Source organism: Passer domesticus, chromosome 9 (assembly GCF_036417665.1).
Source record: "Passer domesticus isolate bPasDom1 chromosome 9, bPasDom1.hap1, whole genome shotgun sequence".
NCBI classification, from domain to species: domain Eukaryota; kingdom Metazoa; phylum Chordata; class Aves; order Passeriformes; family Passeridae; genus Passer; species Passer domesticus.
The window spans coordinates 39,821,608-39,848,326 of record NC_087482.1 but is presented as its reverse complement, the minus strand read 5'-3'; the positions used below and the strand labels follow the sequence as shown (position 1 = coordinate 39,848,326).

At 49.9% G+C, this 26,719-nt stretch overlaps 1 protein-coding gene across 3 annotated transcripts in view; it reads left to right on the top strand.

Annotated features, from left to right (window-relative positions):
• PRICKLE2 (prickle planar cell polarity protein 2) overlaps positions 1–25,845 on the top strand; it is a 103,234-nt gene extending 77,389 nt beyond the window's left edge. For all 3 annotated transcript variants that reach the window (XM_064432931.1, XM_064432933.1, XM_064432934.1), the window contains 6 exons: positions 5,322–5,435; positions 7,170–7,307; positions 7,955–8,158; positions 9,807–9,993; positions 12,280–13,143; positions 23,163–25,845. In XM_064432931.1, the coding sequence (XP_064289001.1) occupies positions 5,322–5,435; positions 7,170–7,307; positions 7,955–8,158; positions 9,807–9,993; positions 12,280–13,143; positions 23,163–24,031 (2,376 nt within the window). In that variant the 3' untranslated portion in view covers positions 24,032–25,845. The remainder of the gene's footprint in view (positions 1–5,321; positions 5,436–7,169; positions 7,308–7,954; positions 8,159–9,806; positions 9,994–12,279; positions 13,144–23,162) is intronic.
• Positions 25,846–26,719: the final 874 nt, after the last annotated feature.

Here is a 26,719-nt window from a genome sequence, read left to right as displayed (position 1 = left end):
TCCTGGGTCTGGGGGGACACAGGCCTGCTCCCAGGGGACACTCCGGATCCCTCCAGGGTGCCTGCCCGCCTGCCTGCATCCCCACGCTTGGCAGAGCCAGCCAGCAGCTCCCACTCTTCATTGCAGAGCATCTGGCCCTGCTGTAAGGATTGTTTTGCTTCAAAAAAATAAATCAGTGCTTTGTATCCTAATGGCCTTGGAAAAGGAGGACGTGCCAGACTCGGGCCAAAGCACACTGAACCCGTTTTCCAGGCTCACACGTGCTGTCATCTGTGGAGCTCGTGTGTGAGTCAACGTGAACAAGAACAATATTTCACAGACGTATTGGGAAGGTTATTTGCATGTGGTTTGTTTGGGATTTTTTCCCCCTTGATTTTCCAAGAGAGGCTAGCAGGATATACAAAAGACATAGAAAAGCATCATGTTTGTTTCTCTGTCAATTTTAAGTGCTCAGTGTAAAGGATCATTAAAGCCTGACGTGTGCTGTTCAGAAGCTGGCACTGGGGAGGAGCAGGCAAGCCACAGGAGCAGCCCTGCTCGCCCAGGCCAGCACAGGCTTGTCAGAGCCACTGGCTGCCTTCTTCCCTCAGCAGCCAGATCCCGTGGGAGTTTGCACGCAGCAGTGAGCCAGGAGAAGGGGCCACAACTGAGCACACACACATCAGTGTGCCACCAGCTCCCTGTGCTGCCACGGGACATGTCATGGATGGGCTGCCAGGGCTGTGGTACCCTGGCACATTCCCAGGGGAAATGATGCTGTCCTGGGCATGGGGAGGACACGGGGGAATGCTGTATTTTGAACAGACTCTGCTCTGTGTGATGCTTTACTGCACTGTGCCTGAGTGCTGGTGACTCACCAAGGTCCCCTTTTTGGGGACATCCGTGTGCAGACACCCTACTGCGCACGTCCTGCTCTCACAGGGCTCTTTGAAAAGCCTTGCACTTGGTTTTGCAGTTGGTTTGGTTTCAGGAGAGCCAGGCAGGATTGCCCAGCTGGAGCTGTGAGGGCTGAGCAAGTCAGCACCCGTGCCAGGACACTGGGAGCTCCTTTGTAGTCCATCCCAGCCATGCAGTCATCCCAAACAGCCCGGTTTGGTGGGTGCTTTAGGAGGGGGTGCTGTGCTCAGGGCGAGTACAACCAAATGCTACTTCCCAACAGCAATTTGTGGCGTAAGAAATATGATATTTCCCCTCCACCTCCTTTAATTCATTGATCAAAGGGATCCTTCACCAATAGCTTGAATTTACAGGATGTTTGCAAACTTTTCCTTCTAGGAGGTGTAAGGCTTTGCTCACAGATATGCTCATGTGGGTTTTGTCTTTGGTCACCCTGGGACCATCAGGACAAGCTGTAGTCCTGCCTTTATTTAGCAGGGCCAGGGTAGGTTTGTAAACTGTCAAAGTTAAACTGGAAACATACTCCAAACCTAAGAAGACCACAGAGCACAAAGGCATTTGTAAACTAATGTAATTACTCTTCTCAGTGCCTTTGAATAAAGTTGGCTCCAGTTTAAAGGTTTTTTCCTACTCTGTCTTTACATTATGTTCTTTCCTTTCTCCTGGTTTGTTATTTTTTTAATTTCTACCTCCCCCTGTTCCCCTCCTCCCTTTTAGCATCAAGCAGCTGTTAATTTCCAAAATATATCAGTTTTTGTTAGCAAAACTTGGTGTTTGGACATTTTTCTTCTGAAGGTGAGAATAACACCTTGGGAATCTGCTGTGCCAGGTACTGGTAGCGTGGAGCCTGTCCAAGTGGGACTTCCCTGGGGCAGGAGGGAGCTTGCCCAGCCTGCCAGTGTCCCATGGCACCTAGCACCCACAGCTGTCCCTGTGTCTAGTGCCAGGCCATGCCCATGGCACCTGCGACCTTGAGATGTTGTGTGAAGCTTTATGTTAACTTAGGGTGATGTTTTCCAGTCTCTTTTGGGATTTCTCTCATGCAGAAGTCAGAGTGAAGTGGGACAAGTGGGAAAACTGAGGATGAAACCTAGTCCAGCCCCACAAGGGACTCCTGTGTGTTAGTGATGCTTGTTGGGATAGCCACAGGCAGAGCAGATCTTGTGAGAGGAAATAGGAGGATGCAGAGCTGCTGGGTTGTACAGGAGAAGCATTTAATAATAAAACAGTTACAGATACTCCATAGTTTAAAGAGGAAATGTTATCTCTCCGGGGTCATTGCCCACGCTGTTACCCTTATCTGGGTGAACTCCTGTGGCAGAGCCTGTAAGGGCAGTGAGGAGCCATCAGCAGGCACGTGGGGGGCCCTGGCCCTGCAAGGCTCCCAGCTACAAGGCTTGTGCATGCTGCAACACAGAGCTGGAGGGAGGAGGAGTTACTTTAGCATAAAACAGTGACCTTTTGTACAAAAGCAAAGTGCAGACTGAGCAGTTTTAGTTGCCCAGGAAGTTAACACTTTCTGCAGGCTTTTTCCCTGAAAAGCGAGGTTGATCTAAGAATTCCCTTTCCCTTCTTTATTTTTGAGCATCACACAGACCTGTGCCAGCCCAGCTGCCAGCTGCTCCCATGCCAGGTCAGAAATGCTGTCAGCAGCCAGCTGGGCACAGAGGCAGGAATACTGGCAGCCTGTGACTCTCTCCCTCCCAGTCTTGGGTCTCCCATCCAAGGAGCTGAGTTCATGCCATGGGAACAGGGGGATGGATGAGAGAGAGTTATATGCACAGGCGTGGCCTAATGTCAGCCTGGGCAAGGAGTGTCCTTCTGCTCTTCATCTGCCCTCTGGATGGATCTCTTGGGATAGAAGTGATGTCCTGGGTGAAAGGATCTGTGCATCCCTTCGGTTCAAGACTTTCCCCAGAAGGGGATGGTGACTGCAGAAAGCTGTTGGCAGGCATAAGGATTTTCTCCCCATGAGATGTTCCACAGGTACTGGACAAGGATTGGCAGCTGCCTCTGCTCCATCCTCTCCATGAGCACTCCTCTAGAAGGTCCCTGCAGCTGATGCAGATCCAAAGCAAACCCTTTCAGGTTATTTCAGGCAACAGAGCACAGGTTGGAGCCTGTTGTATTTATTTTGTTTTGCTTCTCAAACCAAATTGCCCATCCCTGCCAAGCTATGTTTGCTGGTGTGATGGGAACCAGTTCCTGCAGTCCTGCTGGGAGTAAATGGAAAACTTCCCAGCGGAAGCAGGAGCGGAGCTGGGCACGTACGTCCTGCTGGATTGTGCTCCGGGAAGGCAGCACCCAGGCAGCTGAAGGAAGAGCTCCCATCCTTGGTTTTTGCCCAGGGTGAGCGTCTTGGGGCTCATTGCTGTAGTAATTTGGCAGCTCTTCAAAAAAAAAAAAGTAATTTATGGTCTGCACTGACTTCAAGGACTGGGTGGGCAAAAAAGCTTCGTTGCTTTTGTAAGAAATCAAAACACTGCAAGAAATCAAAACACGAGCTAACCAATGTGAGCACAGGGCACAGTGAACAGCCTCTCTGCACGTGGGGAGTTTGGCAGGAGAAGCCACAGGAGTGTGTGCGTGTGGGAGCCTGGCAGCCCAGGAAAGGGTCTGGTGTGGCAGCTGGGGCATTGCAGGGAGATTTTCAACTGCAAACTTGCTGCATGAACTTAGGGAACTCATTTAACAACATGATGCTGCAATTAGTCCTTTGCAATGTGTATATTTGCTACCTTGTGTAGCATGTCATAAGAATTTTAGTGTTTTTAATGTGCTTTGATGTTCCTGGATGAAGGATGCTCTATAAATGCAAAATAAGTATTCTAATGTATGTAGTTTGTTTTCTTTTTAACATAACAAAATATTTCACAGCCATTCTTTCTTTGACAGTTTCCATAGCTGGTGGGTCTGTTTCTGCTGCGCCTTAGCAAAACAAATTTAGGGTTTTGCAGTGGCGTATGCTCAGCATGTTCCTCAGCTTTGCAACACGAGCAGTTCCCTTGTCATCAGCACTGCAGACCTGCGTGTGGAAATCTGCTAAAATCTCCCTTTCTGGAAAACCTGATGATGGGGAAAGGTGGATAGTGACATCGGTTTGGGAGGAACCATAAATTGAGAAAACCACTGGAGCAGCTCTTGCTCTCAGGTAGTTCTGAATGAGAGCAGGGAGTGAGATGAATGGAGAGCAATTATTCCTGAATAAAGCTAGATTTGGATAGTTATTTTGGAATAAAAGGGTATTCCTTTTTGTAGAAGATGACTGTGTGTGAGCCACCCCCATCAGCCTGCAAGCCCATGGGTGAGCTCCCCTGCCAGCCAGCCCTGTGTGACCAGCCGTGTCCCCATCCCTCCCAGTGGCCCACAGCACCCTGTGATCTGCAGATGCTGTGGGGCTGTGCAGGCAGGGGGGGCTTCTCTGGCCCAGGTGGTGCTTTCTAGGCCAAAGTATACAGTGAGGGAAAAAGCTGATCAGAAACCATTGCAAATGAAGTGTTATTTGGGAAAAGCCCTGTGAAAGCTGCAGGCAGTGCAGCCACTCCAAAATGAATTGCTGATAGCTGAGGGAGCATCTCGGGGCTAATCCCACCATGGCAAAGGCAGAAAGCTGTGCACACTGGGAAGAACAGCCTGCATCTCTCCAGCCAGGAGCAGATTTAAGGAAGCCAGCCAGCCCTCTGCTTCTGCCCAAGCATCCAGAGACATCTGGGGCTGCAGTGAATCCCAGTCCCAGCTGAGCTTACCTTTACCCTTTCCTTGTTCTTCCCAAGCTGTTCAACGTCACCGTGGCTGTTCTGGAGCGGATCCTCAGCCAGCGAGTCCCCTCCCGGTGCTGGCCCGGCCCTTGAGTGCACATCCCAGGTGTGGCAGTCGGAGGAGAGATGCTGGGGTTCAGGGTGTGCTTCCTCTCCGGGCTGCACTGCGCTCCCAGCGTCGGGCACGCTGTTCCTCAGCCTTTTTAATAGCTGATTTTAATTACACGCTCTGAGACGAAAGAGAAAAACTAAGCCTTCCAACAGATTTTATCTGCTGTTTATTTCCACAAATTGCTGCAGAAAAAAGCCCGGAGGGGTTTGATGGAGGTGGAGGCTGAGATAGCCGGCAACACGGAGACTGCTGGGGCGCAGCCTTTTTAACCTCCCTGCCGAGGCAGGTGCCGACACATCCCCGCAGCCGGCGCAATGCTCACGCTATGGAGGCTGACAGAGCAAACGGTAACGTGCCCACCTCGCCGGGGCTGCCACCCCCCTGCCTTGGAGGACAAAGGAAAACAAACCCGAAGCGGCTGCTGGCAGTGTTTCCCTGCTCAGAATCTTGGGGAAGACCCAGCGCTTGCTGCCTCAGGGGGTGGCTGCTGGCCGGGCACAGGGGCGTGGGCTCGGCCAGGGAACCCCACTGCAGTCCCCTCTTCTGTTCCGTAGGTGCACCAGTACTACAGCTGCCTGCCCGAGGACAAAGTTCCCTATGTCAACAGCCCCGGAGAAAAATCTCGCATAAAGCAACTTCTTCACCAGCTGCCACCACATGACAATGAGGTCAGTATCCAGAAAATGTCCTTGGACATGGCAGGGCTGCGGGTGGGGAATGATCGCTCCTCCTGGGGTTGCCTCTGGGAAGTGCGGCTTTCCTTTCTCAACTCCTTCTGCTTTTCAGGGGGATATATTTGAATTTCAGTCATGTTGCTATTTAAGTTGCTGTATTTGCTTCCTGCTTTGATTGTTGGAGGTGGGGAGTTGTTTGTTTCTAAAGTTAAATTTTTTTTAAGTTGTCTTTCTTCAGTTGTCTGAAATAAAAGCGTTTCCTCAGCCCTTGGAAGCCAAGGCCCCGTTAAAAGTGGCTTGGAATGCTGTTGAGATTATCTAGAGAGAGATCCAAAGTTGCAAAAGCCTTTTCCCAGGTGCTGCTTCCGACTCACCTTGGAGTGGGAGTGAGTGTGCTAAGGAGGGGCTTTCTGGGCTGAGCCTCGCGAGCTGGGAGAGCCTGCGAGGCCACAGGTTGAGTCAAAACCAGTCAGAGCAAAATAAACCTTCTTACATCTCGCAGGAATGACGTGAGGCAGCAAAAAGGGCCTGGTCTTAGACGTCCTGATCTCACCAGTGAGAAAAATGGCTTCTGGTAACCCACAAAATTTCCCTGTGTAAACAAAAAAAAAATATTTTCATGCTACTTTCTGAAGAAGCCACTCTGGGAAATACATGCAGGTAACTTGTTTGATCTCAGTCAGATTTTAACAAGTTTGCCTGCGTGTGGCTGGGTGCCATGGGCACAGCACTGTCAGCATGGGGGGAGCTCCAGGCACAAAGAAGGGACTTCTTCCTGTACACCCTTGGGTCCCAACCTGTCTGCCTGCTTCCCTGGCAGCTGCTGGAAACCCACAGCCTCTGACAGCCAAAGAACATAAAAAATAAATTAATTTGTGTGTAATAAATACACACGAATGCTGCTACTGCAGCCTGTTTTCCTGCAAGTTGGACTTGTAGGTCTGTGTGTATTTTCTGCAAATTGGCAGATTTTGCATCCAGTTTCCCTTCATGCTCAGTTTTGCTCCTTTTAACATACAAGGTGTGCTGGTTGCTCATGTGAATAACCCTGCTCAGCTCCATGAGCCTGCTCTCCCAAGTAACGGAGGGTGGATTGGGCACTGGTGCTACATTTGACCTCCCTGGCTCTTCAGTTGTATTCCCCATTGAAATGCAACCAGCCAAGAGCTAAGCCTGCAGGATGGAAATAGCCAGGAAAACCTCAGAGTTTTATAAGCTTCAGGGAAATTGCATCATTCATTGTTTGTATCCTTTTATTTTACTTATTTCCTTATTACCTTGCAATGCAGAGGTTTTGCAGATGAGCAGGCTTGATCCTGTGCTGGAAGAATAGTTCACAAGTCACTGGAACTCTGTCTTTTGTGCAGAGAAAAGGGTCTGTGCTCTAGAAATGCCAGTGGAATATTATGAAGACTTCTGCCACAGGAGGCTGATGGAGAAAGCAGGAAAACCCATCAGTCCAGTTGCTGGTCTCTGGCTGGGTTTCTGAGAGCCCAGCTTTTAAGACTTTTCTACAAATTGAGCACCCAAAGAGCAACAATCCTCCTATCCTTTTTCTCATCTCAACCTCTTGAAATTGTGACCAAACCCCAGATATCTGAAGCCCATTGTTTCTCCAGCCTCCCCACAGCCAAGGGCAGAGGTTTGCAGGGCCCATGGAACATCCCTGCCTCACAGGGCAGCGAGCCAGGGACACCCCAGGCACTGAGCATCACTTGTGTTTTTTAGGTTCGCTATTGCAACTCACTGGATGAGGAGGAGAAGAGGGAGCTCAAACTCTTCAGCAACCAGAGGAAGAGGGAAAATTTAGGGAGAGGCAATGTCCGGCCATTCCCTGTAACCATGACAGGAGCCATCTGTGAGCAGGTAGGTAGTGGCTGATGAACTGGTACCTGCATCACCCAAGTTCAGTGAAACACATCTCCTCTGAAGTCAGGCTGAGAGAGTTGGGGCTGTTCATCCTGGAGAAGAGAAGTTCTGAGGTGCCTTAAAAACCTTTCTGGTACCTAAAGGGACTACATGAGAGCAGAACAGGGATTTTTTACAAAGGCATATACTGATAGAGGGAATGGCTTTAAACTGACAGAGGGCATGTTTAGATTGGATATTAAAAAGAAATCCTTCCCTGTGAGGGTGTTGAGGCACTGGCACAGGTTGCCTAGGGAAGCTGCAGCTACTTCATCCCTGAAAGTGTTCAGGCTAGATTGGATGAGGCTTTGAGGAGCCTGGTGTGGTGGAAGGTGTCCCTGCCCATGGCATGGGGATTGGAACTGGATGATCTTCAGGTCCCTTCCAAATGACACCATTCCACAATCACGGAACAAGCATCTGCCTGTGGCCCTGCCAGGTGTGAGTGCTGGAGTGTGTCAGGGCACCTTTCAGGATATTTGACATGGAGTTGTCAGTTCAGCTCCTGGCACTGTGCAGGGCAGTGATTGTGAGAGCATCCTGCTGGTGATGGGTGGCAGTGGGGTCACCCACACGCCTCCGTTAATCCCTGGCTTTTCTGGCAGTGCGGCGGCCAGATCAATGGAGGGGACATGGCCGTCTTCGCCTCACGAGCGGGACACGGCGTCTGCTGGCACCCTCCCTGCTTCATCTGCAGTGTCTGCAATGAACTGCTGGTCGACCTGATCTACTTCTACCAGGATGGGAAGATCTACTGTGGCAGGCACCACGCCGAGTGCCTCAAGCCCCGCTGTGCCGCATGTGATGAGGTAAGAGACAGCTCATGCCATGAGCTGCCGCCTGCTGGGGTGGCACAGGAGGGTTGGGTGGCATTTCCCCTCCATCCCTGACTTTTTCATGGAGGCATACACACCAAACTGATGGCTTGGTTTTGCCAAGGGTTCAAGCAAACATTTCCTGAGGTTTCAAATATTCTTAGTTGCCTTCTGCCTAGGACTGTTAGGAGTTAGGGCCTCATCTACACACAGGAAGCTGGGGGGTTTCCATGAGTGTTGGTTTCCATGAATGTTTTCAGTAGAAGCACAGCCCCCTGGCTTCGTGATTTTAGCCCAGCTGGCTGTGGTGATCCTCCCTTCTCCTCCATTGCCCCAGAAGAAGCCCCTGGTGGGATGAGTGCTGTGTTTCTTACAAGTCAGTCATGTCTGAGTACACACCGAGCTGAAATAGGCTTTGAGAGAGGCGATTAACAGGCTATAGGAAGCTGAACAAATAGAATACAAAACGGAGATAGAAAACCATACAGAGCTGTCTCTGAGCACTTCTCAAGTGTCAGTCTCTGTTTAAAAGGCTGGTGAGGGAAATTGCTCTGGTTTTTAAAGTTATGAAAACCATAGTGTGGAAAACCGTGTGTACTATAAATTACCACGTCCCATCCTTGTAAGCATGTAATAGTAAATATCCAAGGCTATATGCACGTCAAATATAAAGAGCATTGATGTATGTGTCCAATTAAATTTGTAATATTACCAGTGAAAGACAACCCTAACCGTTCAACCGGCTCTATTTCTTTGTAGCTTAGGCTGGGTAATTTTTTTTCATGTATTTTTTATCCCTGCAAATTCTTGTTTAATTTTTTCATTCAGTTCATTCTTCAGCATGCTTTTTTCCCCCTAAAACATCAAGTACTAATTGTGAGAAACAGTAATTCAGGGGTAGGAGGATCTGCAAGGGAAAAGCTTTTGGTGTACCCTGTGCCAGCATAGAGCACCAGGGAGCAGATCTGGGCCTGCTGGCTCCCTTGGCTTTGGGAGCTGAGATGGGGTGGGGATGAGAAGAAGACACAGCAAGAAAGTATTTGCTGAAGACATTTTAGATGGCTGCTTCTCCAACTCATCCTTAACAGTGCTCTGTGCCTCAATTTCCCCACTGGTATAATGACTGCAATCACCTTTACAGTTAGCCAGGCTGGGATAGCAGCAAGATGAGGAGCCAAAGTTCCTCCATATTTTTTCCTTTCCAGAGAGCTTCCACTTTTCCTTGTGTTTTTGCTCATCCTTTGTGGTCAGGTCCCTGTTCAGAGATGAGTAAATGTGTTCCAGTAAGCGGCTGCTCTGTTCTTCAGAAGTCCACCAGATCGATAAGTTGTATATAAGTGTGTTTATTACCCTGATCGACCTCTCTGTTTGATGGGTGAGCCCACGAGCACATTACTGCAGCCCTGCCTTAACACTTTGTAGTCTGGGCACTAACGCGCTTCTGAGGAATTTGCATTTTAATGGATTTTCCTAAGAAATGGTGGGTGCCCCTGCCACAAACCAAACTAGGGGAGTTTCCCATGCAGGAAAAGGGCCCAGCTGCCATGTGGGGCAGGAGACACAAAGGTTGGTGTCTGCATCCTCTGCATCCCGGGTCCCTTTTCCGACCAGCTCCGCTCCACGCCTGCGTTTCTTCCCGCAGATCATTTTTGCCGACGAGTGCACCGAGGCCGAAGGGCGGCACTGGCACATGAAGCATTTCTGCTGCTTCGAGTGCGAGACGGTGCTGGGGGGCCAGCGCTACATCATGAAGGACGGGAGGCCCTACTGCTGCAGCTGCTTCGAGTCCCTGTACGCCGAGTACTGCGACACCTGCGCCCAGCACATCGGTACGCGCTGGGCCACGGCCCGTGGGGCTTGCTGCTGACCAGAGCTGTTGCATTGAGTGCTTGACAGCACCGTGGGGCTGCGGGCAGGACTGTGCATGGCTGGGGCAACCAAATATGCTTGTGCCTCTCTCCTGTCCCACTAAGGAGGTGACATGGTGATTTATTTGGTTAAACTGCTGTTTATCCCTTTTTGTAGTCAGAGAGGGGAGGATTATCAGAGGGCAGCTTCAGGAGCAATGGCAGCTAATGAAAGCTTGCTCTGGCATAATAAAATTTCTCTGGCACATTTTTTCCCCTTTATATCTCATTTTCCTGTAAACAGCATGGCTCTTTGACTCAGATTTTTCCCATCCAAGCTTGGCAAAGGATCACATGATTTGATGAGCTACTGTCAGAAAAGATGCTTGTTCATTAGGCATCATTATTGTTTCTGGGCCTTTTTCAATCAACTTGCAGATAGATGTTCTCAGAGAGAAAGAAATAATGCATCAGGGTCAATTTATGTTCTAGAACAGTGATTTAAAAGGCACTTCAGTCAGGGGGCTAGATGTCCCCAAGCTGGGTGGGCTGGGAAGCCCCTTTCTGCTCTCCCCAGCTCCCTTTGCCACTTGGCTGAGCGCAGTGAGCATGCAGACAGTCCTTCCTTTGTCCATGGAGGTGAGCTGTTCAAATACTTAATATGCTGCAGAAGAAAAAAAAACAAACATTTTCCTGCTGTGCGGCAGCCAGATGGCACAGGGAGGGGAAAACACAGGGTTTTCAGTGAAGCACTTGGAAGATGCATCTACTGTGACCTGCAGCACATCCTTTCCAAAAGCTCAGCTGCAGAAAGGTGAAAAAGCAGCTGATAATGTTTCTTGCATGGTCCCTTCTCTTGTGCTTCCCCCATCTGCTGTCCTTCACTCCAGCTGGCCTGCTGGAGACTGCTGACTGTCAGGTTTTCAGGGTAAAATGTCTGGTTTAGGTGCATATTTGCACATTTCTAGCAAAGGAGGGACTGCAACCATTTTGCTGCAAGTCTCTCATAGTAGTGAACAGAGCACTGTGCCAACAAGCTACATAAATCAGAGGTAAGCATGTGATGAGGCTTGTAAGGCTTGGGTTGGGTAGATGAGGATGGAGTATGGAGGCTGCACTGCTTCCTCTGCAAGATGGCTTTGGGCAGTGGAAAAGGAGCTGATTAAATCCCACCCACCATCTTGTCTCTCTTTTACCCACAATATAGCACTCCCATCTGTATAAAAGCATTTTGCTCGCTATAAGGGGAGGAAAAAACCTATTATACTAAACCTAATTTAGCTTGGAATAAAACAGACCATTAACACAGTGTTCATTTATAAGTTACCTGGCAGCACTTGGCCCCACAGCGGGTGAGCAGGCACGTGCTGTGCACGTGTGGCGTAGCACCCGCCATGCCAGCCAGCCCACACCGTGCATGGCAGCTCCTCAGGGAACGGGGGCAGCGAGGGCTTTGGCCAGGAGCAGCAGCTTAAACAAGAGTGCAAATGTCATAACTGAAACCTCTGGAGCTTTGCTCACGGCTCTGACTGAGAGCACTGTGCAGATGTTGCTCCCAGGGGTTTGGCCGGAGGGAGACAGACTGTCTGTGTCAATTCTTTTTCTGAACCCAAGTGGGGCCTGGTGAAGCAACCCAGGAAATTTGGCTGGGTGCAAGGCAAGGATGTGTGCTCACCCCCTGGGGCCAGCTCTTTTGAAGCCAAAATAAAGTTAGGATGGGACCACAGTAGCAGCAAGGGACAGGGTTGTCATCTGCTCTATTACATACTTAACTAAGGCAGAACAAATTCCTCATTATGGTTTAGCTGCAGGCTTTTTTATTTTTTTAATAAGCAGCATATTGCTTTTACTTCAAGGACTTTATGGAGAACTTCTTGCATTCCTTTGCTTTATGATCGGAAATATCCCCATTTAATACAAAATAGCTTGAGGCATGGTTCTGCTGCCTTTCCCAACACTGAGTAACTCCCAAGCAAAGGCCTGGAATTAGAATTGGGAGGAATTAAAAATGGGATTAACTTCATGCATCGGAGAAATCCTGAAAAAGGGCTCTCAACATCGAGGCTGAGTTCATGTCACTCCTAGGGGATCATAGAGTCATAGTTTGGGTTGGAAGGGACCTTAAAGGTCATCCCATTCTAGCTGCCCACCATCAGCAGGGATACTTTCCACTAGACCAGATTGCTCGGAAGCCCACCCAGCCTGGCCTTGGTGCAGGTGTTAAGTGCAGTGCTAGATGACCCTGACTCTGTGATCCTCTCCCTCAAGGTATCGACCAGGGCCAGATGACGTACGACGGCCAGCACTGGCACGCCACCGAGACCTGCTTCTGCTGTGCCCAGTGCAAGAAGTCTCTGCTGGGGCGGCCCTTCCTGCCCAAGCAGGGGCAGATCTTCTGCTCCAGGGCCTGCAGCATTGGTGATGACCCCAACGGCTCCGACTCCTCCGACTCGGCTTTCCAGAGCGCGCGAGCCAAGGAATCGCGCCGCAGCGCCAAGATCGGCAAGAACAAGGGGAAGGGCGAGGAGGGGGCACGCAGCCCCTGCAACCAGCTGCAGGTCACCTCCAACCGCCTCTCCACCGACGTGGACCCGCTGTCCCTTCAGATGGATCTGCTGAGCCTGGCCAGCCAGACACCCAGCCTCAACAGGGACCACTTGTGGAGGAGCCGGGATGAGCTCTATCACTACGGGGGCAAAATGGAGCAAAGCCAGTCTCAAACCCCCTTGCAGCTTCTCAGCCAGTGCAACATAAGAACCTCCTATAACCCCACCCAGGTCCCAGGCTCGCAGTCGGATTTATGGGCAAAACACTTCAGCAACCAAAAGAGGAGCTCCTCGTTGGCCATGAAGAGCCACGGTGGCAGCTTCATCCAGGACTGCAGAGAGGACTACTACTCAGGGAGGCTCCGCTCGCAGGAGAGCTACAGTGACATGTCCAACCAGAGCTTCCCAGAGACCAGAGGAAGTGTCAAAGTCCCCAAGTATGAAGAGGAAGAGGAGGGTGGGATGCCAGCGTCACAGTGCCGCACCCGTCACCCCATCAGTGCCCTCAAGTTCACAGAGGACCTGACGCCCACCGAGCAGACTCCCCGGGGCTCCATGGAGTCCCTGGCACTCTCCAATGCTACAGGTATGTCACCCCTGCTCCTGCCACCCTGAGACCACCCCGGCACACCCTCCATGCAATTAATCCCTTGTGTTCTGGTGTCTTCCCAGTGACACAGGCTTGTCTGCCAGGCCCCAACAAGCCTGACAGTTCCTTTCCATTTGTTTGCTTGTTTACCAAATGCAGAGCTTTATAGATGGCTGGCCTTTCTGTGCAGCCCAAAACAAATGTTTTCAAACTCTTTAATTCTCCCTTTTGTGAAGAGAGGGGGAAAATCAAGGCCAACTGCTAACGAAGAGGCAGATTCCAGCTTTCAGTACTTGAAGGACTGCTGTCAGCTGCCCTTGCAGGCTAAAAATATTTTTAAATGCCTTGAAATAGGCCCAGTTAACCCCTTTTGAATGTTATGCAGTCCTCAAGCACGTGACTAGTTAAAAGAAATTCCTCCCCCTCTCTGCACAGCTCTTTAATTCCTCTTCCCCAGCCCCTTGGTAGAAACTGCAGGGAAAAGCCAGGCAAGATGCTTGTCCCATCAGGCTGAGCTTGTTTCTCACGAGCACATCCCAGGGTCATATTTCTCAGTCCTCTCACCCTAAACATGTTTGGGTTTCACTCGTGGCTGCAGGGATGGGTGTGTGTGTGCATGGACGTGTCTGGTCTGCAGCTGGCTCTGGGCAGGCTCTGTCCTTCCTGCAGCCTGCTCTGCTTCACTCGCCCACCACAGCTCCCACGTCCCTCAGCACAAAACTGCTCAGGAAAGAGTAGTTTTGTAATAATTCTGAGCCTGGTTTGCTCACCAGAAAAGCTGCCTTGCCTTTTCTTTGCAGCTCCCCTGGCTTTTCTCTGTTCCAGCCAATCCTTGCTTGGATTTGGGCAGGTCCTGCATCTGAACCCCTGCAAAATGGAGCCCTTCTGCCTTATTGCTGGCAGGGAGGGGCCTGTGGGGTGTTTGTGCCTGGTCCTGAGGGTCCCCCACAGGTTGCTGGCAATGGGTGGTGAGGATTGCCAAGCCCACAGGGAGCTGAGCCCCCCTGAATCCCAGTTCTGGGCTCTGCCCTGCCTGGATGGACAGGTTTGCTCTGCTATGCCCGTGCCTCCTCATCTGGGGTTTGGTGTGTTTGTTTAGGGAAGCTGCCAGCCCCATGCCAAGATGTGAAATGATCTCTGTTTCAGCCAGGATTTCCCTATCCAGCAAGAGAAAAAACAGGGGTGGGGGGGAGGAGAGGAGAAGCTAATGATCTGGGAAGGGTTTTGCTTAAACAGTCTCTGATATACACAGAGGAAAAATAGATGTGAAATAGAGAGGGAATTGGGAATTGCTCTCCAAAACAGGGTTTTCTAAGCAAAGCTTGACATTTCCAAAACCTTTTGTGTTCCTGAAAACTTGTGTTGTGTAAACCCCATAAGTACAAAGAGTCTTGAGCAACACCAAGCTTGGATGAGCAATCCCTGAGCAGTGGAGTGGTTGTTGCATGCTTTGGAGCTGAAGTGTAACATATTATTTGGGATATAGGTCAAGACACAGAAAATATGGCAAGGCCTCCATATCACAGTGAAAAACACTCTGCCTTTCATTTTAGAAACCTCTTTTTAAAATGCTGGGAGGGAGACCTCCCAAAGGCATCTGTCCACCATACAGAGCCAGAGTCTGAGTTTCCTCAGGGACAGTGACTGCATTAATGGCTTGCTGTGTTCCAGCTTTCTGGAGCAGATGCTCAGCGTGATGGGGCTTGCAGTGAGTGTTCATAGTTCCTCTGCAGAGTGAGGTGATAATATTTTTATTAATGTGTAAGGTTCTAATAATTTTCCTTGCTCTGGGAGCTGGCTCAGCTGAGCTAGGGGCACTGCAGCAGCAACAGGCAGCTCCCCCAGGGCCATGTCTGCAATTATAGAGGACACAATTATCATCCCATTTAATTGGCAGTGTTATGAGGACAGGGAGATTTGGTGACCTGGATGAGGTCTGTGAGAGAGCAGGTTTTTGGTCAAGTGATGTCAGGGCACAGCACCCTGCTGCCTGGCTTTTCCCATCCCTGCACTCCCTGCTGTTGATCAAGCTCCCCACAGAGCTCCCCCCAGCCACAGCCTGGGGGTCTGGCTCACCCCATGTCCTCCAGTGCTGCTTTGCCAGAACCTCCCAGGCATCCACATACAAAGTCCCTTTGAGCTACCAGTGCTGCAGAATTGCTCCACCTTTCACTTTGAAATAATTAACACCGCATCCATCTCAGGTTTTATGGCATCACTGAAAACAGTCTGTTTTTTATAGGGAGCTGAAGGGCAAACAGTCCCTGACCTGGAGAGCACATGTTACAAGCTGGTACCTCCCTGGCAGCGGATTTTGCTGTGATGTTTCTACTACGACTGAACTGCTAATTAACCAGAGGCAGTCAGCAGTGCAGATAACTGAGGGCTGTGCAGCACTAATCCCTGGCCTTTGGCCGGAAGGCTGCCTGCTGTGAGCAGATGTTGCTCCCTGTAATATTTCAGGGTCAGCCATTGTGTGGGTCAAGATCTGCATGACCCCAATCTCCTTCAAGACCCCAGGTTCCTACCTTACCAAAGGGCCCTATTTAATCTCTTTAAAGCCAATTCCCCATGGGTTTGTAAAGAGGTGAGACACTGTGTTAATCCTGGGCACGTGCCCTTACAGTGCTGGGCTGTGCTCTGCTGTCACCATGGGCAGTGTGCAGCAGCAGACACGTCAGTGGCAGGGGTGGCTGTGACCCTGCTTGTGCTCTGTGCTGGGGTTGGAATTAGGTGGGAGTGTCTCTGCTGTGCTCTGGTTTGTGCTTGTGTAATTGCCACAAATGCTGATGGGATTTAAGCACATCCAGTGGCAAAGGGCAGTGTCTCCTGCTGGTGGAGGGCATCTCTCCTTCCCTTCCATGTTTCTGTTTGAACATCCCTATTCTGCCATAAGAAGGCTACAACAGACTCCAATCTGCTACAGCTTCTCAGACTGTATCCTCCTGCATTACATGGACATCAGATGGAGAAGCAAAAAGGAAACAGTTTTTCTCAGCCTGTTTTCTAAGAGAGAGCTCATTTTTGCTGATTTTCTTTTATATTATCTTTTATATTGTGCTTCCTTTGTCTACTTTTGGGGGTTTTGGGTTGTTGGTTTTTTAATGGCAGTAACAAGAACAAAAACCAGTGGATTCTGTAGCAATGTTTGCCTTGCAGCTCCCTGCATTAGGCAGTTGGGACAATGCTAAGATGGAATTTGTCCATCTTAGGAAGGTTTGCTCATGATGAGAAGCCTGATCCTACCAGAGGTTAATCACTTCCCAAAAGATTCTTGGCCCATCAGCCCTGCTCTCTCTGTTTGTGTTTCCCTCCAGAAAGGTTTTGCAGTCACTGCATGTGCCTGGCAGTGGTATTGGAAATCAGGAGCTGAGCTCTGCTGATTCCAAGCAGTTATTTCCACAAAACGACAGCTGGTCAAATAGCCCATTTAAGACAGTACCTGCAGGCTAAATGTTGTTCTCTGGGAACAGTCCCTTTGTGTGCTGCTTACAGAGAGCAGGAGCCTTTTGGAGGTAGAAGTCATGTTGAATGCTGATACTGCTGCATGCAAAAGGAGACAAAGATTTTAAGGATTCCTTGAGAAAATGAGTTTGGGTGAGGGGAACATCTGTTACAGGCATAAATCTATTTTAAAAATATGTTAAACTGGTGCTGTTACAGGGCGGAATGTGATTTCATTTGTATGGCACACACTGTGCTTGTCATCATGTGTTGTGTGATGCCCAAAGGCCCCAAATAGTTTGTTTTTCCAGGACTAGACAAGTGTGATATAACCAGAAAGCAGAGAGAACAGGGCTGATCCCTGCACGTCTGAGCTGCAGAGTGACAGAACAGCGTCATCTGTCTCCAGTCCCTTTTCTTCCTCTGCCTGCAGAGGAGCTAAAAGCTGCAGGGCAGGTCTGGGTGCTGGTCTCCCTCCTTGTGTGCTCCTCTCTCCCCTGGGCTGGAGAGGGCAGCTGCCCTAAGTGCTCCAGCTGAGTTATGCAGTGCAGAAAGTGACACATTGGCTGTTCCTGACTTTTTCTATGAAAAAAAGAAGCTCCCAGCTCTCCACCATGTTCTTATAACTCTCTTTCTCCCAGACACAGCCAGCACAAATCTGCTTCCAAGCTGGAAGATCTTCCCCTGGGGGGAATTCTTGCAGTTTTGAGGCACAGGTATAACATTTCCTAATTGAAAACAGATAATTTCAAAACTGATGTGAAGATAAAGGTTTTCCACCCCAAAGGCCCAATGCCAAACCACTTTAAAGCTGTCAGGAACATTTCTTCTCCCCCTCACTTACCTTTTGCCACTCAACAGTGGGAGGTTTGGTGTTTTTGCTGTGGGGCCAACCTCTTGCATGTCTTGACCCCTTCAGTGTCACACATGGACAGTGCAGTGCAGGTGGGGTAATGCAAACCAGAGGGACAACCAAAATGGGCTCTGGAAGATGTTCTTGGGGAAGCATCATCCCCAGCATGGCTTGTTGGCCATCAGCTGGGGGGAATGCAGGAGATGGGAGTTCTGGTAAAGGAGCTGTATGGGGGCTTCCAGGTTAAAATCCAACTCTTTTCCAAGCAGCAAGGCACTTCTTCCTCCAAGGAAAGGACTGATTGGGTGGGAAATACCCAATGACATCCATGGGTCACACATGGGGACATAACCTAGGAGGCTGGTGGGACTGTGACCCACTTGGTGGGGGCTGTGCTTTCCCCCAGATTGTTTATTTTCCATGATTTCTAGTTACATGAAGGTTCTGCTTTATTTCTGCATGCCCTGAGGTCGTTCAGAAGTGAGGCAGGGCTGAGCTATAAACAAAGCTCTGTGCAGGCTGTTTTCTTCTTAAATTTCTTTTTAGTTCTACAGATTGACCTTGAAATAAACCCTGTTTGAGGGGTGGTGAGGATGCCTGATGCTGTGTGAGAGAGTAGGCTCTGGCACAGGGGGCTGGACACCAGAGATGCTGTGCTGTATCCTCCTGTGCATCTATAGCTGCATTTAAACATTGGCTGTCAGGGCTGGGTGCTGGGTTTTGGTGCTGGCAGGCACCTCTGTGGTGAGAGCTGTGATGCACAGATGTGTGTGTCTGCTGTGATAATGTAAAGGCAAGAAGCAAGCGTCAGCATAGCCCTAGTTGTTTGCAATATCCTATGTCAGGATATTTTGCATTCCCTGGCTGGTGGGATGCTGGCTCACCCTGTGTTAGCACAGCTTCACGGGGAGTTTGATTTAATGGGGGCTGGGAGCTGCTTCCCCTCCTGGGGGGCTCCATTCCCAGCCTCACACCCAGCCCACACGTTCTGTGGGGCCTCTGTGCTGTCATTTGCTGAGTGCTTTAATAATTCATAATGCAACTTGCAGCCCCCGTTTAGCAAAGCACGCAGTGGGGCTGACACTCCGAGTGCTTTGTTGTGGCAAGGTTGTAGAGGTGATGTTCTCCAGGGGTGTCTTTGTGCTGTGGCTTTGCTTGTTTGGGTGTTAATTCCCTTGGCAGTGTTTATGGGATAAACATGGTTCTCAGGAGGGGTGGGGACAGACTTCAGAGGGGATGGTACAGGGTGTTCTCAGTGAGCCTGAATGTTAACCAGAAAGCTGCTTGGTTTTCTTGGTGCTGCAGCTAGCTCCTCTTCTATATCGAGCACCCACAGTCGAGCTGCAGCTTTCCCTTGTGCTCATTGGGAGAGCCTGTGTTTCCATGGCTCCTGGGTGAAATATTGAGCCAGGCAGCCCCATGCAGTGGAGAGCAGCAGCAGAAAAACCTGCTGTGTCTGTGTGTGCTGTGGTGCTGGCACCAGTGTGGCTCCAGGACAGCTGGAGGCAGCTGTGACATCTCCTCCAGTGCACGAGCCTCTGGGGCAGCCAACAGTGTCATCATGCAGAAGTAAATTTTGGTGGGGTCAGCATGTTCTACCTGGGTTTGCACCCTTGGAATGGGCTTGGTGATGTGGTAAGAACCACCCCACACCACAGGCCAGAGCAGGGCTCCTGCTCCCTTGGATGGCCTTGGGAAACAGAATCTCACATTTCTTCATTAGGAGAAAGTCAGGGCTGCATGGTGGGGTCTCACCTCGTGTGCTCTTCCAGACTCTCTTGGGTTATTAGCTGTGTTCCCAGATGAAACACTTCATTAAGCAGGAGCTGCAGCAGCTGCACATAAATACTGGCAGCTCAAGAAGATGGGGCCTCATGGATGGGTGTATCCTGGAATGGCAAATGACCTCAGGACACAAGGGTTGGTGCCACCTTTGCCCCATCCAGGGCAGTGTGGGAGCAGGAATCTGGAGACAGCCTGCCTTTGGGTGCCAGGGAAACCCTCCAGTGCCAGAGCCTGCCCCAGTCACCCTCTGCTGTGATTACACAGCAAGAGTTTTCTTCTTCTCCAATCTAAAACTTTCATTGCAGGAGTCAGCAGACCTGGAGAATAACATGTTCCCTCCTCTTTGCAAGCATTTTTTTCTGCCTTTGAAGGTTGTTACTATATCCCCTTCAGCTTTCTCTCTTCTAGACTAAACAACCTCTGCTCTTTAAAACTTTATTCCCAGGTCATGTTTTCTAGATGAAATTTTTTTGACAAATGGTTATTGCTATCCCCTGATCTCACTGCGGTCAGACTGGAGCACTCTTGGCTTGTTCCCACTATGCCTCCTGAGGTCTTGTGGCTCCACAGAGAGCCATAGAGAGGGACATTTTGAGACCTTAGAAAGACTAATCTGGGCCTAGCCCTGCTCATGATGCCTTGGCATAAATGTTAAATTCAGCCTGGAGACACCTTTGTGTTCTGCAAGGATTCTAAATTGCATCCTGGACCTGTAACCTGCTGTGGGCACTCAGAGCCACGCAGAACTCTCAGTGCCTTCAGCTGGAAAAGCAAAGCTTTGCTCCTGAGCAAGTGGAATAAATCCTTCACTGTCACCCTGCGCAGATAAAATAAAGTTTCTCTCTCCCAGCTGCACAGCTTGCTGGGTCACTTCCAAGTGTGCCTCCCAAAAAAAAAGGCTTGTGAATGTGCAGCCTGCCCAGTCTGCCTGGGAAGACACATTTTGGCCTCAGCATAGAGCCTTTTCCACTCTGTCATGTGGAGAGATGAAGCCACTGGATGTTGGACTGGCTTTGCATCGGAGCCTCCTGAGCACAGGCTCCATCACACCCCGAGTTCTGTGTGCTGGCAACAGTGATAGACATGTTCAGTGCTGGATTCCTCTTACAATCAGCATTTCCACAGCAAATCAAGATCTCAGAGTGTTTGTGCTTAATTATAATCAAGCTGTCTGAATGATCAGCCAGAAACATCCCCATGACTGATTAACCTCGCACTCTGAGCATGAGCCATTCATGTGGTCACAGGATCCTTGTCTGAGCTCACTGCCCCGTGCTGCCTTCTAAGGGGAAGAGACTGAAGCACTCATGGTTGTCTGCTGGAGGTGTGTGAGGGGCTGCAGACCCCCTCCTGCACAAACTTAACCTCTGGCTCTGCCTTTCCTGAGCTCTGGAGCACCTCGCTTATCACAGCTTGCTTTACTCCACACAAAATGAAACAGGTTTCCCTCCTGGTCGTCCTGCTTGATCTTGGCCACATCATTCCTGTCTGTGATGTGAAGGGTGCAGATATGTCTTGTTTAATTCAAAAATGCTGTTTCACTCACACATCTCCAGTGCTTGTGCCCAGACACTCGTTCTGTTCTTGCTGGATGCAGGGCCACAGGAGGGAGGTGGCTGTGAGGGGCAGCTGAGACCCACGGGTACCACCTGATGTGGCTGGAGCTCACGCCACACCCCTGAGTGAGGCAAGGTCAGCCCCTTTTTAATGATGCTGCCAAAATCAGTGTGTTGGTGCCACAGAAGCATCCTGTGGTGCTGGAGCTGTGTTTCTGCTCAGCGCTGCTGTCGCTCGTCCTTCTTGCGGAGCTGCAGCAGCTCCCTTAATGAAGTGCTGCATAAATGTCACATAGAGCTCATTTTCCTTGGTGTCAGCTATTGTGTGACAGATGTGATTAAGGCCACACTGGGCTGTCAACAGCCATGATTCTCATGGTGATCAGCTCTGCCGGCAGTCCCGCTGTTGCTCCGGCTTTTCAGGAAGTCTCTGTGCATATTCCCAAGTTGCTTTTCCCTCCCCTGGGGCTGCTGGGCGCCTCCACAGTGGCACAGGAGGGACATGGGGAGCAGTGCCTGTTGTGGCAGATGCCTCTACTGGGTTCACAGGCAGAAAATTGCAGCTCCAGCGAGGAGGAGAAACATGATGGGAGTGTGGAGTGTGGGGGGACAGGTCTTCAAAGGGGACAGGAAGCCCATCCACCAAGGGCTGGGGTTGGGCTTGTTCACTCAAAGTCAGTGTGACTTAGGGAGGAAAAAAGAAAGCATGAAGTTGACTTGAAAAGTGTGTCCTTTTAAAAAAAAAAAACATGGCTTTCCTTTCTTTTAACCCTTACTTTCTTTTTAACTCAGCCTCTCCCCCTTCCTGTGGCATTCAGGGATCCTTCACTTCACCTTCCTCTGTAATGATAAACTCCGAAATCATAAACTCCAAAAACATTCCCATTAACAACAGAAAAACAAAGAAGCCGGGACTCAGGGAACAAAACCAAACCCTGTGAGGGCCTGTAGTGGCTAAAGCTCTCCCTGCTGCCACCAAAAGCAGGATTTGGAAAACTCTGCCCAGCTTTGCAAGATCTGTTGATCTTTTCAAGGCTGAGCCCAAGGAAACCCTAAAGCAGCTCATGAATGGGGTTGGTGAAGGCAGCCCTTGTTCTTGTTCAGGTTTAGCAGCAGCAGCTAATGCGAAAGGAGCCGAGCTCTTGATGAAATGCAAACAGCTTTTGTTATGGGAAAAAAGGCTTTATTCTCGAATTGTGGGCTGGGTTGTTATTTTTTATAATTAATTTACAAAGTCATAAGTTGTTGGTGATTGCATAAAGGCTGTGTGTCATGTTGGAAATTCTGCTGACGGTGCTGTGTTGGGTCTGCACTGCGATGTTGTCAGAGAGGGACGGGGAGAAGGGTGCCAAAGCAAACATTCCACGTTTGATTTGGGATGGAATGGGCTTTCTTTGAAATAACTTGCGAAACATCTTGTCCTGAGCTTGCAGTGCAACCAGTGACTGCTGCCAGTTGTCAAGCCAACAGGGATAGCCAGAAAATAGTCAGGGAACACCCATGAAACAGGCCAAGGACTGTGGGGTGCACTGAGTTTCTTCTTGACAGGCAGGTGCTGAGCAGACACTCCACTTCTTTCCTGCTGCCAGGTGAAGGCTCCTGGGCTGAAGGAAAGCACCTTGCAGGAGCTCAGGGCTCGTTGGCACATTGGAGAGGTCTAATGGGTCACCTTCCCAAGCAGGGCAGCCCATCAAGGTGGAGCTCACGTTTCTGGCTCCTGCCCGTGCACAACTCCCTGGAAATCTGCAGGGATAGTCTGACCCTCCCACTGTCCTGCTGCTCACAGGGAGCTCCAGCAGACCCTCTGGTGCTCGGGTGTTTCCTTGCTTCCTGGGAAACCCAACTGCAGCTTTGGTCTCTGCACAGGTGTCATTCAGGGGAGGTGCAGCATAGTGACAACCCTGAATTAAGTCAGTGGCCGTGTTTTCATCTGCCACTGACATTGTTGAGGCCTCCAAAATGTGTTGTCATTGCAGAAGGTGTGAGTGCTGGATCATGGCACCCTAGTTAGCTCGGCGTGCAGGAGGCCTCAGGCTACCTCTGACACATGATTTCTCCCTGGCATCGTTGGTTATTCCTATCAAGTCGCAGACAGTGTAGACATATGGGAAAGGAAGTCGTGAAAAGCAGCTTGGAGTCCAACTCAAAACACCTTAAATTGGTGTGATTTCCCCAAAGGAGGAACTGCCTGCTCTTAAAAAAAAATTAAAGTCCTCCTCTTAAAAAGGGCTCTTCAGGACAGGATCAATACCACTGAGTTAGTTTTTAAAGCAAAAGTCTTGGACCAAAACCAGCCTCCACCCTGCATCTTGGCTGACAGAAAATTCTCTTTCTTAAGTTCTTTTTTTTTCTCTTCCCTTTACCCTTTTCCTGCAAAGGCCTCTCAGCAGACGGCGGAGCCAAGCGCCAGGAGCACCTCTCCAGGTTCTCCATGCCCGACCTGAGCAAAGACTCGGGCATGAACGTCTCGGAGAAGATGAGCACCATGGGCACCCTGAACTCCTCCATGCAGTTCCGCAGCGCCGAGTCCGTGCGCAGCCTGCTGTCGGCGCAGCAGTACCAGGACATGGAGCCCACGCTGCACGACCTCGCCAGCCCCCTCGGCTACCCAGAGCGGCCGGCGCACGGGCGGATGCACCAGAGCTTCGACTACGGCAGCGGGGTGCCCGGGGGCAAGCTGGGGGCGCAGGAGATCCCGCGGCACACCCCCATGAGCGAGCGCACCCGCCGCAGAACCGTGCTGCGCGACGACGAGCGGCACTACCGCCCGCACCGGCCCCGGCGCTCCCGGCGCTCCCGCTCCGACAACGCCCTGCACCTGGCCAGCGAGCAGTGCTACCGCCTCAAGGAGAGGCCCTCGCTGCGAGCCAGGGACGACTACGACCCCTTCGTGCACCAGAGGAGCTGCAGGGAGACCATGGAGCAGGGTCCCTGCAGGGATGTCTACGGCCACTGTCCCCGGACGGTGTCGGATCTTGCCTTGCAGAACCACTTGGGCGAGAGATGGGGGCCCTACTTTGCCGAGTACGACTGGTGCTCCACCTGCTCCTCCTCTTCCGAGTCCGACAACGAGGGCTATTTCCTCGGGGAGCCCATCCCGCAGCCTGCCCGCCTGCGGTACGTGACCAGCGAGGAGCTGCTGCACAAGTACGGCTCCTACAGCATGCCCAAGTCTTCCACCGTGGGGGCCAGGGGACAGTTGCACAGCCGGAAAAGACAGAAGAGCAAGAACTGTATCATATCCTAATGGCATCCTTGCCAGGCACCTTGGGAGAATGTAAATTAACTCACGATCTTGCACTGTTTTAGATCATGTAAGTGCTTTTATTGTAACAAAAAAATAAAAAAAGGCCCGAAGAGTAGGGATTTGTTAAGAAGGTTGTAGACCGGCTTCTATAAATAGTCATAATCCTGGGCACAGTGAATATATTTTGCACATCTTACTTTGGAGATAAAAATTTTAAAAGTTCACTTTAGCCTGTAATATTTACCCAGTAGTTTCTCTTCCTTCTCCCAGATACTGCCCCCCCTTGAGCTCTGTTTGTCCAAACGTTTTGGTTGCCACTGTTGACTCTCAGCATCAGTTTGCTGGTAGGTTTTGCTTTCCACCACATTTTTGTTTTCCATTAGCCATGTTGGTAGGTGATTTGTCTCTTGGACAGTGTGGGAGCCTAAGTTATTTCCATGATTGTTGTAAATGCGATGTAAATGAGAGTTTGGAGAAAATATTTTTGTATTTTGTAATATCAGAGGAATTTCTATATCTTAGGAGTCACTGGGAAAATGCATGCATGTTCAGAATTGTTTTCAGTCAGAGCTAACCAAACAGTACTTTGGAACCCCCTTTCCATTTCATCATCGCTTAAGTTTATCAGTGAGAGTCTGAGTTTTCATTGGTTTTGAGGTTTTTTTTTTGTTTTAACCCTTTTTTTCTGTTTATTTGTTTTGATCCTGGTCAATAAACAGAATGTTTTTTTGATTCATTAAATCTTGACAAGCCTCAGTGGCATTTTGAATCCTATGATTTGCAGGTACACTCCATCAGTCAGATACAGGAACCCCTGACAGCTGCAAAAGGGCCTTTTTTAAAAATTATTATTATTATTAAATAGGAAAGACCAGAACTACCAAATGTCTGCAACATTGTAAATTACCAAAGCTGGAGAAGGAATTTCACACCTCTGTAGAGAACGCTGAAGTTACTAAACATTGAACTATTATTTGGAGTAAATAAAGTGTAAATGGTGCAATTGTGTGATGTCAGCATGACGTTGTTTTGAATATAGACTTGTCTTATGGTGCTCTAGTCTCCTGGGTTAACTGCTGTTCATTACCAAGTGGAAGTCTCAGTATTGCCTCCTGCCTACACATTTGAGAACACCTGCAAACTGCTCCCCACGGGCCCCTCCTGCCTGGCACGATTCCCTGGGGCTGTTTGAGGCCAGGGCTGTCCCTGGGGGGCTCAGCCCAGCCCCTGGCCGTGGCAGAGGGCCCAGCATAGGGCTCAGCTGTGTTGTATTCTGGTGGATGTGAGTTTGTTCTCTGTGTGCTTTAATCCATTGGGGTTCTGCCATCCCAGCTGCAAGCCGAGGCCAGGTTGTCCCAGTGCTTCCCATAAAGGAGCAGGTTTGCAAAAGGGGCTCTTGGCACCCCGGGTGCCTGTGGGGGTTAAGATAAGGCTGGGCTTAGAGCCACAGGAGGGCTGAGAGCTTAACCAGCTGCACTGCCCTCGCCCCGTGGGCTGCTGGCACCTCAGGGTGTCCCTGCACCTTGAGCCAGCCCCTCCCTGCAGCCTGGGAATGTGGATCCCACTGCAGGGATGGCACTGGCAGCCCTGGGCACACACAGGGACACCCCCATGCCTACTCAAAGCAGCAGATGCAGAAAAATCTAGAAGATGGATGTCTCCATACCACAGACTATTGCTAGGAATTTTTTTGTTGTTTGTAAAGGACAATGTGATGATTATTATTCCTTTAAAAAGAAAAAAAAGAAATGATACTTAAATATATTTAAAAAAATGTTTTTTCCAGTTGGAATAAATGGAAATATTCATCCAAAGGGAAGAGTCTTGTGTACATTTTTTGCTCTTAAGGAGTGTTGGTTAATCATGAGTAGAAAAACTTGATTTTTACTGAGCTGGTCTTGAAATGAAAGCACAAAAACCAGCTCAGCTCCATCGTTGGCGTGGTTTTGATGAAGGAGCTTCTCCTGCACACCACACACCTTCCCCAGGGTTGGTGACCCAGTGTTGTAACACCTGGACCCATTATTTGTTGTTAAAAAAAACACATAACAGATTCGTTAAGGCTGAAAAAAAACTCTAAAATCTTTGAGCAAGAACAGCCCAACAGCACCATGTTCACCACTAAAGGATATTCCCAAGAGCCTTATCCACACAGCTTTTGAAATCTTCACCTGGTGAAAGCCAGCACAGCTCAGCTGAAATCCCTGCTGGGCCTCTGGCACACTGGGGGAGGCTATCAGCCTAAAATGTATAAATAACAGCCTTTCCTTAGAAGTTCACAGATCTTTCCATGTTTTCCAAAGCAGACCTGTTAAGCTGGATAGGGGTATTGCTTACAGCAACAAATATGACACTGTAGCAACAGGTTATTCTATGATTGGAATTTAATATGTACAGTTTAATTCATTGTCAGTGATTAAAGGCACTGCTGTCAGCTCTGGTACAGCTGAGCTGCTCTTGTGCAGCAGGAGCTTGGATTGCTCAGAAAATGGTAAAAAACAAATCCCAGCCTTTCCCTTTTCCTGCTTGCTGCCTCTCCCCAGGGGTAACAGAACAAGTTTAGAGACTCCTTGCAGCAGAATTGCAGCACTCTGCACATGCAGTTTTTCTACTAAAATCCCAGGTACAGTGTCTCTTCACACAATGGTTTTGCTGCTGGAAGCAACTCTTGGTTCTGCTCACTGCAGA